This window comes from Macaca thibetana, chromosome 9 (genome assembly GCF_024542745.1).
Source record: "Macaca thibetana thibetana isolate TM-01 chromosome 9, ASM2454274v1, whole genome shotgun sequence".
Lineage (NCBI taxonomy): Eukaryota > Metazoa > Chordata > Mammalia > Primates > Cercopithecidae > Macaca > Macaca thibetana.
The window spans coordinates 11,875,497-11,888,998 of NC_065586.1; the positions used below are offsets into that span (position 1 = coordinate 11,875,497).

At 39.5% G+C, this 13,502-nt stretch overlaps 2 protein-coding genes across 2 annotated transcripts in view; one reads left to right on the forward strand and one right to left on the reverse strand.

Annotated features, from left to right (window-relative positions):
- CDC123 (cell division cycle 123) overlaps positions 1 to 13,502 on the forward strand; it is a 421,061-nt gene that overhangs the window by 121,604 nt on the left and 285,955 nt on the right. The window lies entirely within an intron of this gene.
- Positions 1 to 13,502, reverse strand: part of UPF2 (UPF2 regulator of nonsense mediated mRNA decay) — a 727,243-nt gene that overhangs the window by 43,116 nt on the left and 670,625 nt on the right. The window contains exons 11-15 of the mRNA XM_050803192.1: positions 11,700 to 11,813; positions 9,718 to 9,834; positions 4,431 to 4,616; positions 1,590 to 1,793; positions 495 to 770 (exon numbers count right to left, since the gene is read on the reverse strand). Of these exons, the coding sequence (XP_050659149.1) occupies positions 495 to 770; positions 1,590 to 1,793; positions 4,431 to 4,616; positions 9,718 to 9,834; positions 11,700 to 11,813 (897 nt within the window). The remainder of the gene's footprint in view (positions 1 to 494; positions 771 to 1,589; positions 1,794 to 4,430; positions 4,617 to 9,717; positions 9,835 to 11,699; positions 11,814 to 13,502) is intronic.

The window sequence follows — 13,502 nt, forward strand, 5'->3', positions numbered from 1 at the left end:
TAACACTTTGGGAGGCTGAGGTAGGAGACTTACTTGAGGCTAGGAATTCAAGATCAACCTGGCCAACATAGCAAGACCCCATCTCTATTTAAAAAAAAAAAGTAAGAATTTGAGATGTAAATCAGAATATAGATGAGTGAGAAGAGAACATTAACAAATGTATTACAAATCACAAGTAATTTTAATTAATAAATTACTGTATTAAATATAATGGTCCACAAATTAGTGAACCAAATTTATAAACTGTATGAAAATAATTCCCAAAATTAATGAGCAATCATTATCAATCATAAAAGTTACATGCAATGAGAATGTTCATATAATAGAATCCACCATATATCTTTAAATTTCCAAAAGCATTCTTCTATGAACAATATAATCTAATTATGAACATATATAGGGTATATGAATACCATGTTTCTTCTCTAATAGTATTTTTTAAAACACATGCAATGCATTAAATGATGCCAAACTGAATATTTCAGCTTATATACCTGAAAATATACAAGGAAACAATCAAGTTTTCGTTTACTGGAACCTCTGTCAAAGTACTGGCCACATGTGTCCAGAATAGTGCATACGAGTCTAATTCTGAAAAGATGCTCAGGTGGGTCCAGGGAACTTGGAGAGCCATCAGGATTAACACCAAATGAGGTAAAAGAATACAGAGTTCTGAAAATAACAGCTGATTCCACCATTCGGTAATTGTAAAGTTCTCCTAAGAACTTGGCACTGCTGATACGCCTTTGATTAAATTTAGGTTGATTAACCTAAAAGGAAACAAAAACACAGATTTTCATTAAAGAGGAGTAGTGTACATGAAAACAGGTTAAACTTGCCTCTGTAACTTGAAAATATCAATCACTGGAAGAATACTGAATAGAGAAACAACAGATCTTTCATAATAAAGTGGTCACTTCCAGGTGTCCTTTTCTCTCTCTAGGAAATGGCTATCTTTAAAGTGTTTTCACAAAAAGAACATATTAGATATTAAATTTAGCTATCATTACATTAATTGTTTCTAAAACAGTTAAAATGTAATTCTACCCTTAACCTATTTTCTCTGCAATCAGTGAATTAAGAAAATAATAAATCTAGGTTTTACAATAAGAGCAAAGTGTTAGGACGGGCGCAGTAGCTCACATCTGTAATCCCTGCACTTTGGGAGGTTGACAGGCAATCACCTGCGGTCAGGAGTTCGAGACCAGCTTGGCCAACATGGCAAAACCCCGTCTCTACTAAAAATACAAAAAAATTAGCTAGGCGTGGTGGCAAGCACCTGTAATCCCAGCTACTTGGGAAGCTGAGACAGGAGAACTGCTTGAACCCGGGAGGCCAAGCTTGCAGTGAGTGGAGATCATGCCAGTGCACTCCAGCCTGGGTGACAGAGCGAGACTCTGTCTCAAAAAAAAAAAAAAAAAAAAAAAAAGAGGAGGAAAGTGTTTACAGAAAATTCTTATAAAATGATTATCAGCTTTTTCTAACTAATAAATTTACAGATTCCTATAACTTGAGTCTCAACAGTAACCTAGAAATAATAAATTATCCACAAATTCCAATTGTGTGACATTAAAGAAAGTCTTGGTTACCTCCATTCCTAATCGAATATCTTCTAACACTCCATCCACAACATGGATCCCAACATCCTCTTGGTAGAGCACTAGTCCTGCTAAGAGGTTGGCTACACAATGAATACTGTTATATTTCACATTCCAGATGTTTATCATACAACAAATAACATAGTCTTTCACTTCTTGGTCCTGCCAGGGCAGCTTTCGCATCTGTCTCAAAACCTAAACAAAGAGAATTTTGTTTAAATTATTAAGTAAGTGCACAGTAGTCTGACCAAATAATACAGAAATTTTGCTATGACTCTACAGAGAACTTCTGAAATAGAAAGTACATTAGAAATCCTCTAACAGCCTCTTCAGAAATAGAAAAAATGAGATTTTCTAATTACGATAAAATGTATTATCATCTTTCCCAAATCCTTCCATAGTGCTCTCAAATTTTCTAGAGTTTTCAGGTCTTCAATCTAGGTAACTGTACTAAGGTCATTAAAAGAAATATCCAACCAGGAGTTTGGAGTAAGTTTTGTTTTCTTTTCTTTTCCCCAGACACAGTCTCACTCAGGCTGGAGCGCAGTAGTGCAAACTCGGCTCACTGCAACCTCTGCCTCCATGGCTCAAGCAATCCTCCCACCTCAGTCTCCCAAATAGATGGGACTAAAGGCGTGCAAGCCTGGCTAATTTTTGTATTTTTTGTAGAGGTGGAATCTCCCTGTGTTGCCCAGGCTGGTTTCAAACCCCTGACCTCAAGTGATCCCTGTGCCTTGGCCTCCCAAAGTGCTGGGATTATGGGCATGAGCCACTATGCCCAGCATAGAGTAGGTCTTTAAAAACAAGAACAGGCCAGGCGCAGTGGCTCACACTTGTAATCCCAGCACTCTGGGAGGCCAAGGTGGGTGGATAATCTGAGGTTAGGAGTTCAAGAGTAGCTTGGCCAACATGGCAAAACCCTGTCTCTACTAAAAATACAAAAATTAGCCAAGCACGGTGGTGGGCAACTGTAATTCCAGCTACTAGGGAGGCTGAGGCAGGAGAATCACTTGAACCCGGGAAGGAAAGATGGCCGTGAGCCGAGACCGTACCACTGCACTCCAGCCTGCGAGACAGAGCGAGACTCCATCTCAAACAAAAACAAAAACCCAAGGTTTAAGAAAAATAACATGTTCTCTTTGGTGCATCATTTGACATAAATAATCTCTCTTTCTCTCTCTCTTTCTTTCTTTCTTTTTCTCTTGAGACGGAGTCTCGCTCTGTCACCCAGGCTGGAGTGCAGTGGCACGGTCTCAGATCACTACAACCCTCCGCCTCCAGGGTTCAAGCAATTTTCGTGCCTCAGCCTCCTGAGTAGCTGGGATTACAGGCATGCGCCAACACACTCGGCTAATTTTTGTATTTCTGGTAGAAATGAGGGTTTCGCCATGTTGGCCAGGCTAGTCTCAAATTCCTGGCCTCAAGTGATCTGCCCATCTTGGCCTCCCAAAGTGTTGGCTCATAGGCACGAGCCACTGTGCCAGTCAATAATCTCACTTAAAAAATAAAATCATTAATTTCCAACAAATAAACCCAAAGTCAACTGGCTAAAAGATCCCTTAAGGTGGAGGACACTATATCAAGACTGACACTGTACAACAACCTCAGTTTCCTCATGTGTAAATGGGGGATAACAAAAAAGTACTTACTTCCTAGTTTATGGTAAAGACTAGAAAAGTTAAAAATATGTGAAGTACATAGGAAAGTGTCTGGCACATTATAAAAATGTTAGTGGCCAGATGCAGTGGCTCACACCTGTAATCCCAACACTATGGGAGGCTGAGGCAGGAGGATTGCTTGAGCCCAGGAGTTCGAGACCAGCCTGTGGAACATAGCAATACCCCATCTCTATTAAATTAAATTAAATTATTTTTAAAAGTTAGCAATTATTATTTCAAAGCCTCTACTATAACAAGATAATCAGCAGAGCTCTAACCATAATCAAAGTCTTTCCATTTTTCTCCTTATATAAAATGGATACTATTAGCCAATTGCAAAGTAATCCTTTCATCTCTACTCTCTATTATCATCAACAATTCATCTTTCAGACACTAAACATGACTCTGACATTTCCAATGAAGCTGGTATGAGAACTCATTTAGCCATTCTATACTTTTCAAACTTTTAGACAATTCCAAAACTATTTGAAACAACTACTGCCTCTGATTGAGGAAGCTGGTTTCAATTTTCAAACCTGCAACATAATTTCTTATCACCTTCCATCCTAAAAAGAAAAAAATTCTATGCTGTATTATATGTCAAGTTGTAGAGTTCACCAAGAAATGTTTTGTTCGACATATCTTACTGAAAAGCGAAGTTTCTAACATGGTAACTACAATTATTAACATAATAGGTCAGTGATTCTTTACCTTCACTGGAAATTAACCCCTGTTGAGAATCTAAAGAAAGCTGCAGACCCTGTTTCCACAAAAATACAAATAGCCACAGACATTCAAAATTATGAGATTTCAGAGGGATCATGGGCCTCTTATAAAGTCTACTAAAGGTTAGGATCCCATGTACTGATGCAAAATATTTAAGTACAAATTTATTATGGAATACCAGAAAGAAAGTAATAGTTTCAAATATATACATAAAATCAAAATTTCCTAGAGTTACTATTTCAATTAGAACAAAAAGTTGTCATAAAAGGAAAACAAAACCTATGTCTCAAATATCATGTATCATCATAAGAATTCCTTCTTAGGATGACTTACACAGAGCTGATTGCAAAGGAACTTGAGCTCCACCCCCAGTTCTCCTACTCTACATAAGCTTAGTACTACCACAAATCTCACGTTAACTATTACTGCATGATTTCATAAGATTTACCTTCTCAGTGGTAACTTTAGAGAGATCCTTGTACAAAAGTTTCCGGACATATTCCTGGAGAGGAGGACGTTTCTTTTTCACGGTTTTTTCAGCTGGAGGTGGGTTGCAGTAGTAATATGCATTCTCTACCATTGTGACATATCTCGCATCAAGATGCATTGCTTGCTTCTTTCTCATCATTTGCTCCTGAAATAAAAAGTCCAAATTAATCAAAACACTTTCCTTCTAAGATTCCTTTACTTCTAACTAAACTTCTCAGTGATTTACTATTTCAAAGTAATGGGTTACAAAGCCAAAGAAAGGGCTGGGCACTGTGGCTCATGCCTCGAATCCCAGCACTTTGGGAGACTGAGATGACAGGATCATTTGAACCCAGGAGTTCAAGACCAGCTTGGGCAACATGGTGAAACCCCATCTCTACAAAAGATACAAAAATTAGCCAGGTGTGGTGGCACGCACCTGTAGTCCCAGCAACTTGGGAGGTGGAGGCTGCAGTAAGCCATGATTGGCACTGCACTCCAGACTGGGCAAGAGCAAGACCCTGTCTCTTTAAAAAAACAAAACAAAACAAAAAAAAGCACAAGGAGGTGGGGGTGGTGAGACAAAAAGAGTCAATGGGCATATCAAAGAGCATGTAAGCACACTAACTGTTATACTACTTATTTTTAGAACATACTAATCCATGGGCTGGGCGCGGTGGCTCGAGCCTGTAATCCCAGCACTTTGGGAGGCCAAAGTGGGCGGATCACGAGGTCAGGAGATAGAGACCATCCTAGATAACATGGTGAAACCCTGCCTCTATGAAAAATACAAAAAAAATTAGCCAGGCGTGGTGGCGGACACCTGTAGTCCCAGCTACTCAGGAGGCTGAGGCAGGAGAATGGCGTGAACCCGGGAGGCAGAGCTTGCAGTGAGCCGAGATCGCGCCACTGCACTCCAGCCTGGGCGACAGAGCAAGACTCCATCCCAAAAAAAAAAAAAAAAAAGAACATACTAGTCCATGACTACTTAGCCTTAGGCTTCATCCAATAAAAGACTCAGAACTTTGCTGCCAAGGTAACTTCTTTCATAACTTTGCCAAAAAACATGAACTTTAAGGAAAGTAAGGCTCAAATATACAAGTGAGTGACAATAAGGACTAAAAATATAAATAAAGGGCTGACTATAGCTGTTTCCAGTACAACTAAGATTTCATTCTCAAGGCTCCAATGTTGTATGAGATACCTGACATGTCTCTGCAAAAAACTAAAAGTCCCCAACGTCTTATAATGTGTCTAGGGTTGCTCAGTATCAGCTCAGGAGAGGTAAGTAACTAACAAATACAGATCTAGTCACTCACCATCTACTTCATGGTTTCTCAGCCTCAGCACTACTGACATTTCGAATTGGATAATTTGTTGTGGGGGATTATTCTGTGCATTGTGGAATGTTTCACAGCCACTCTGGCCTCTACTCACTAGATGCCAGTTGAGAACCACTGACAAGTTGAAGATCTTTAAACAGCACTCCTAATTCTTAAAACAGCATCATGCCAAAAAGCATTAAGATTACTGAATAATTAAGTCATTTTAAAAACATCTGCTGGGGGCAGTGGCTCAAGCCTATAATCCTAGCAACTTAGGAAGCTGAGGTGAGAGAGTCTCTTGAGATCAGGAGTCTGAGACTAGCCTGGGCAACAAAGTGAGACCCCCCTTCTCTACATTAAAATAAACTTAACTAAACTAAACTAAAATGAATAGCTGGGCACAGTAGTAAGTACCTGTAGTCCCAGCTACTTGGGAAGCTAAAGCAGGAGGATCACATGAGCCCAGAAGTTCGAGGCTACAGTAAGCTATGATCATGTCACTGCACTCCAGCCTGGGTGATGGAGTGAGACCCCATCTCTAAAATAAGAAATAACAGAATAAAAGAAAAATAAAGTAAAAAATTACCCGGGCATGGTGGTGTACACCGGTCATCCCAGCTACTTAGGAAGCTGAGGTGAGAGGATTGCCTGAACCCAGGAGTTCAAGGCTGCAGTGAGCTATGATCATGCCACTGCACTCCAGCCTGGAAGACAAGCTTAAGACCCTATCTCTTAAAAAAAAAAAAAAAAAGAAAGAAAGAAAAGTAGCCAGGTGCAGTGGCTCATGCCTGTAATCCCAACACTTTGGCAGGCCGAGACAAGAGGATCACTTGAGGCCAGGATTTCGACAGCAGTCTCAGCAACATAGTGAGACCCTGTGTCTATAAAATAAAAAAATTAGCCAGGCATGGTGGTGTGCATCCATTGTCCCAGCTACTCGGGAGGCTGACGTGGAAGGATCACTTGAGCCCAGGAGTTGGAGGCTGCGGTGAGCTATAATCACACCACTGCACTCCAGCCTGGGCAACAGCAGGAGACCCTGTCTCAAAAACAAACAAAAATTACTTGGTACTTAATTAGTGTTATGCAATATGGCAGGCACGGGAAACTCATCAGTGAACAGGACAGACATGATTCCTACTTTCAGGAAGCTTAATAGTCTGGTGTCAGAAGACAGAATAAAATCAACAAATAAATCAACTACTATTCTTTTCAATAATAATTGCAACAGTAGTATGAACAATAAGTACTGCGATCTGAAACAACGGAGAACCTACTTTAGTTCGGGGTGGGTTAGGGAAGGTTTTTCTGAGAAAGTGACATTTAAACTAGGATCTGAAGGATAACAAAGGCTGAAGAACCTCAGGAAGAGCAAGCATGCAGAGGCCCAAGGAGAAAGAAAGGCAGATGTGGCACAGAACAGAAGGCCAGTGTGTTCCCAGCAGGGAGCAGTGGAAGAGGGAAGAGGAGGGAGGGGATGGGTAATAGAGAGCACTGCACACGAAGGTGAGAAGGCTGGGTTTAAATGTGCAGAGGGAGATCACTGATGAGCTTCAAGCAGTGTTGTGGACTGGGGTGCTGGGTGGTGGTGGATTTCAAGTTCTGTGTGTATGTGAGCTCAAGGAGGGCAAGGGCTGTATCTTTTTCACTGTCACATATGTAGCACCTAAAACAGTGCCTGACAGACATGCAATTCATATTTAACAATGCATGAATAAATGAATGAATTTTTAAAAACACGTTCACTCTTTCCTATGGACTGCTTTTCTATCCGTGCAAAATCATCATATACTAGGAGAAAGTTTTGCTATTTATAAGTTAAACTGTGGGCATACCAAGTTTCATAACTGTTTCTCTTGTCTCCAAGGATTTCTATAGTACACTGACTGTACCTAAGCCCCTATACTGACACATCTTTGTACTATAATTAGTGAATGCCTGTTAAATATTCAGTCTTCCAAACAGACAAGAAAACACTCCCATGTTAAATAGAGCTAGAGACTTAATGACAGCACCCTGTAAGTTCTTTGGACAAAATAGAATGCATCATTTAACTTATCACTTGTACACAGATAATCCAGCTTTTAATCTCAATTAGTCTCAACCTGTTATCTGGCCTGCTTTAGAACCTTTTCCCCCACACACGCACACTCACACATACCCCAAACTAATTTTAACATTAGCCAAGAATAATTTTGAAGGCAAACCAGTTAAAAGGTTATATGTCTTCTCAAATAAATGTGAATACTTTTTAGATGATCCCATAAGCACTGATGTGCTTCAAACCAAACTCATCTGTTCCCTCCCCTTTATTCCCCCATGTCTGTGACTGGCGCCATCATCTGCTCAGATGCCCATGGCAGAATTCTAGTCTTATCTTAGTGTATTTTCTGCTTCCTCATCCCTTATATCTCACCACCAAGTCTCCTCAGTTCTACCTTCTAAAAATTTTCATATAGCAAGTCAGAATTCTCCAGTTTCTCCCCAACCATCCATACCCCAATTCATTTCTTCATTGTTGTCTCCCTAGGTTTTTAAAACAGCCTTTTAACTGTTCTCTGTATCCCTGGTCTCAGCAGTTATCGCCTCCATACCAATCTTTCTAAAAACATGAATCTGATCATAACCACTCTACCTGCTTAGTTAAAATCCTTCAATAGTTATTCACTGCCACCAGGAAAAAAACCTCAAGCTCCTTAGCATGGCACTCTGGGCGCCTTATAAGCTAGTGTGTGCCTACCCTCCCCTCCAGTCTTACCTGCAGCTGTTTTATTCAACTGGTTTCTCGTCTCTGCCTTTAAGACTCAGCTTAGGTCTCTAAAATAAAAACTGCTTTTTCCAAGAACCCTTTCCTGATATAGTAAATTAGGTGTCTCTTCTAGCTACACCCAAAATACCCTAGGCTTATACATTTACCATAATGTATGTCTTTTTTTTTTTTTAACTTCCCATAATGTATTTCAATTCTCTATTTATTTGTCTGACTGTCCTATTAGGCTATAAACTACGTAAGGGCAGAAACTCTTCCAACTTTATATTCCAAGGGTCTAGCACAGAGTTCACACTCCATAAATACTATCAAGCCATTAGGGGAGATCTTTCCTACCCTAAGTCTGGTTTAAGTACCTCCTCCATGAGCCCACAATATCCTCTGCAGTCCCCCATTACAGTACCTACAACATTGTACTAGAATTATGTAGTTAACTCTCACCCATTAGAGGTGAATCACTTTGAAGATGGTAATTATATTTCATTTCTTTTTATCATCCCCCCTATAGCTGTGTGGGTATTCATTCATTCATTCATTCATTCGAGACAGGGTCTCATTCTGTCACCCAGGCTGGAGTGCAGTGGCAAGATCACGGCTCCTGCAGCCTTGATCTCCCAAGTTCACCTCAGCCTCCTGAGTAGCTGGGACTACAGGAAAGCACCACCATGCCTGGCTAGTTTTAAAATGTGTTTGTAGAGAGGAGGTCTCACTATGCTGCCCAGGCTGGTATTTTTTAAGTGCTGGGAATATAGGCATGAGCCACTGCGCCTGGCCTTAATTTTAAAATTTAAGCTTACATTTTATGTGCTTACATGACACACGAATAATGGTTTGAGATGCACCAAAACATTCATAACATAACAAAAACATTCATAAACATTGCTCTAAAAAACAGTATTGGGTGCCTGCTCATCTGCATCATTTGTTAAAAGTGTTACAGGTTGAACTTAATTACCCCTTGCAATACTGTGAACTCACTGGTAGCCAAGTGAGAAAAATGTCTACAGCTCTCCAGAGATGGCAACTCATATGTATGGGATGTTCCAGTTTAGATAGAAATGTTTGTATTCTTATGAAAGAATAAGATAACCAGCACTGGTCAATATTTCCAACCTCTGAAGCACAGGTAAATCAAGAACCTCTAGCTCTTTCCAGGATCCTCAAGCCCTTACCAAAAGTACACTGGTCCTCAGGTGAGATTCTGGAGATCTGAAAAGAAACCGTCCACATGTCTCCAGCAGGGTGCATGCCATTTCAATATGGTGATGAGAGAAGTCTGACAGAAGCATCTGCAACAGGAAGAATGATGAAAACTACAAAGGCAACTCTTCAATCCTAGTAGAGGAAGAAATTATCATACATCTAATGTGTGTAAGAACTTGGAAAATGTAAAAAACAGAAGTGAGTCTACTCGGGTTCACTGCTGGGCATCTTTTGTGTTCTGCCATTAATTTGTATTGAAAAACTTCAGTATATTTAATGTCTTTCACAGAAAGATATGTGGAAACGAATGTCAAAGCCCTTTCTATATTTATTATTAGATGTTTTGTATTTAAACACATGCCACGTACACAGCAGACTTTTTCTCAATGCCTTTTGTTTTGGTCTATATATTTATTTTCCAAAATTCTCACTACAAAAGTATTATTTGCTCATTATATGAATTATAGACACAACATATCACTAGGACATTTTAGTATTTACCCTCCTAATCATTTATGCATATTTTCTAAACTAAAACAGATTGAGACATTTGAGAACTTGGTTTCTTTGTATCATTTAATCACTTGGTTTTTCTGGCTTATAAGGAATATCTTTTTGTGTCCTTTTTTGTCCTTCTATGGCATGATTTGCAAAGAACATAGTACTACATAATATGAACTAGATTAAAACTTACTTGATTCTTATTCATCATCCAAATTGCCTCCCATTTCTTACTACAGGTTAAGTTTCCCTTATCTAAAATGCCTGGGACCAGAAATGTTTCAGATTTCAAATTTTTTTCAGATTTTGGAATACAGTATTTGAAATTTGAAATGGGAGGCAATTTGCATGATGAATAAGAATCAAGTAAGTTTTAATCTAGTTCATATCATGATACAATAGAAACCAATTTCTTGCCAATTTTTGCTTTACATATTTTGAAGCTATGTTATTGGCTGCATACTGATTCAGAAAGGTAATCTTTTCCTGTTAAAATAACCTCTTCATCATTACAAACCAGCCTTCTTTCTTTCTTTCTTTCTTTTTTGAGATGGAGTTTCACTCTTGTTACCCAGGCTGGAGTGCAATAGTGTGATCTTGGCTCACCACAACCTCCGCCTCCTGGATTCAAGTGATTCTCCTGCCTCAGCCTCCCGAGTAGCTGGGATTACAGGTGCACGCCAGCCACCACGCCTGGCTAATTTTGTATTTTTAGTAGATACGGGGTTTCTCCATGTTGGTCAGGCTGGTCTTGAACCCCTGACCTCAGGTGATCCACCAGCCTCAGACTCCCAAAGTGCTAGGATTAAAGGCGTGAGCTACGGCGCCTGGCCCTTTATTTCTAATAATATTTCATGCTTTTGTCAAAAGTGTTACAGGTTGAACTTAATAACCCCTTGTAATACTGTGAACTCACTGGTAGCCAAGTGAGAAAAAATTTCTACAGCTCTCCAGGGATGGCAACTCATAAGTAAGGGACGTTCTAGTTTAGGTAGAAATGTTTGTATTCATATGACAGAGTAAGATAACTACCGCCAGTCAATATTTTTAACTTCTACGATAACACAGAGAAACCAGCTTTCATTTTATTAGTATTTGTATAGCACTATTTTCCCCATCTTTTTATTTAATTTTTCTCATCTTCATATTTAAGGGTAACAGTTGTAGATAGCTCCTAATAGTTGTTTTAATCAAGTTTTATATTTTTAAGGCTTTTACTTGATGTATTTCACCCTTTTCAGGTTTCACGTTATTACTGGTAGAACTGCATAAGTATCTAAGATCTTAACTATTTGTTTTGTATTTTGCACACCTGTTTAATGTTACTTTTTCTTCCTTTCTTGGTGTTCTTTTGGATTAATCAAATATTAAATTATTTCACTTTATCTACCATTTATAACTAAAACTTTAAACTTTTCAATTAAAAGCAATCAACCAATTTAGCACTAACCTTTAAACAATGTAGTGTGTCATTTTTGGTGAACATCTTAAACTTAGTTAGTTCTCCAATAAAACGAACAGTTTTATTCTTTGTTTCAATATTGATCTGGTCTTTTTTTCGTACCTAAAAATTAAGAGAGAAAAGATAATGCTTAATCAACATTTTGAATCTCTGTGATAAAAACTATTTTTAATGCATTCAAATTGACTCCAGATTTTTTTTTTTTTTTTGAGACAGAGTTTCACTCTTGTCGCCCAGGCTGGAGCGCAATGGTGCAATCTTGGCTCACTACCTCTGCCTCCTGGGTTCAAGCGATTCTCCTGCTTCACCCTACCGAGTAGCTGAGATTACAGGCGTCCACCACCACACCTGGCTAATTTTTTGTATTTTTGGTAGAGATGGGATTTCATCATGTTGGCCAGGCTGGTCCCAAACTCCTGACCTCGGGCGATCCACCCACCTTGGCCTCCCAAAGTGCTGAGATTACAGGCGTGAGCCACTGTGCCCAGCCCATTCCTGATATTTTTAATAGGTAAGGGTAAAATTTCTTGCTATAGGCCAGGTGCGGTGGCTCAGGCCTGTAATCCCAGCACTTTGGGAGGCTGAGGCAGGCGGATCACAAGGTCAGGAGTTTGAGACAGCATGGCCAACGTGGCGGAACCCTGTCTCAACTAAAAATACAAAAATTAGCCAGGCGTGGTGGCAGGCGCCTGTAATTCCAGCTACTTGGGAGGTTGAGGCAGGAGAATTGCTTGAACCCTGGAGGTGGAGGTTGCAGTGAGCTGAGATCATGCCATTGCACTCCAGCCTGGGTGACAAGAGCAAGACTCTGTCTCAAAAAACAAAAACAAAAACAAAACTCTTGCTATACTTAAACTATTGTAAGTTAAAGAAAAAATTGCTCTGTATAACACCAGTCCCAGGATGTGCTCTGCAAAACAGCTCCACGGTCAAGTAATTTGGAGAAAAAAAATGAAATTTACCAGGCCTAAAGAGGCTCTTAAATAAAGAAAACTTTAAGTCAATGTTTTTCAAATTTATTTGGCAACATGAACCTCCTTTTTGAAATGTTAGAAACTGCTATTAGTTAACATCCCTTTAAATTAATACTATAAGGAACACACTTTAGGAAATGCTGCTTTAAAAATATGAATGCCAAGTGCTCACCTAAGCAAAACTGGTATTAAGGCTTGGCTAGTGTATTATAATTATGAACTATGCTGCATTTTTACTATAAATACATTACAACGAAAGAGCCAATATAATCACTGTTCTTTTTTATCACCAGTCATGGTTGTACTTGGTCAATGGTTAAGTCCTTTGCAAATGTAAGTCTTCTAGTTAGGCACAAATTTCAAGAATTATCAGATGCAACAAAATGCGGCTGCTACAGTGCAATGCAAACAGACATACCAAGATAAATGTAATTGGATTTAACCTCAGAATTCCATTTTCATCGGAAAACCAAACCTACAGTCTAGAAAACTTTCATTTGAACACCAGTGACCATAATGTAGTGCCCTGAATTAGTTTAGCACTTTCTTTCCTTGTTTTCTGAGACAGCTTCACTCTGTCACCCAGGCTGGAGTGCAGTGGCACAATCTCGGCTCACTGCGACCTCCACCTCCCAGGTTAAAGAGATTTTTGTGCCTCAGCCTCCTGAGTGGCTGCAATTACAGGTGCGTGCCATCACGTCTGGCTACATTTTTGTATTTTTAGTAGAGATGGGGTTTCACCATGTTGCCCAGGCTGGTCTCAAACTCCTGGCCTCAAGCGATCCATCTGCTTCAGCGTCCCAAAATGCTGGGATTA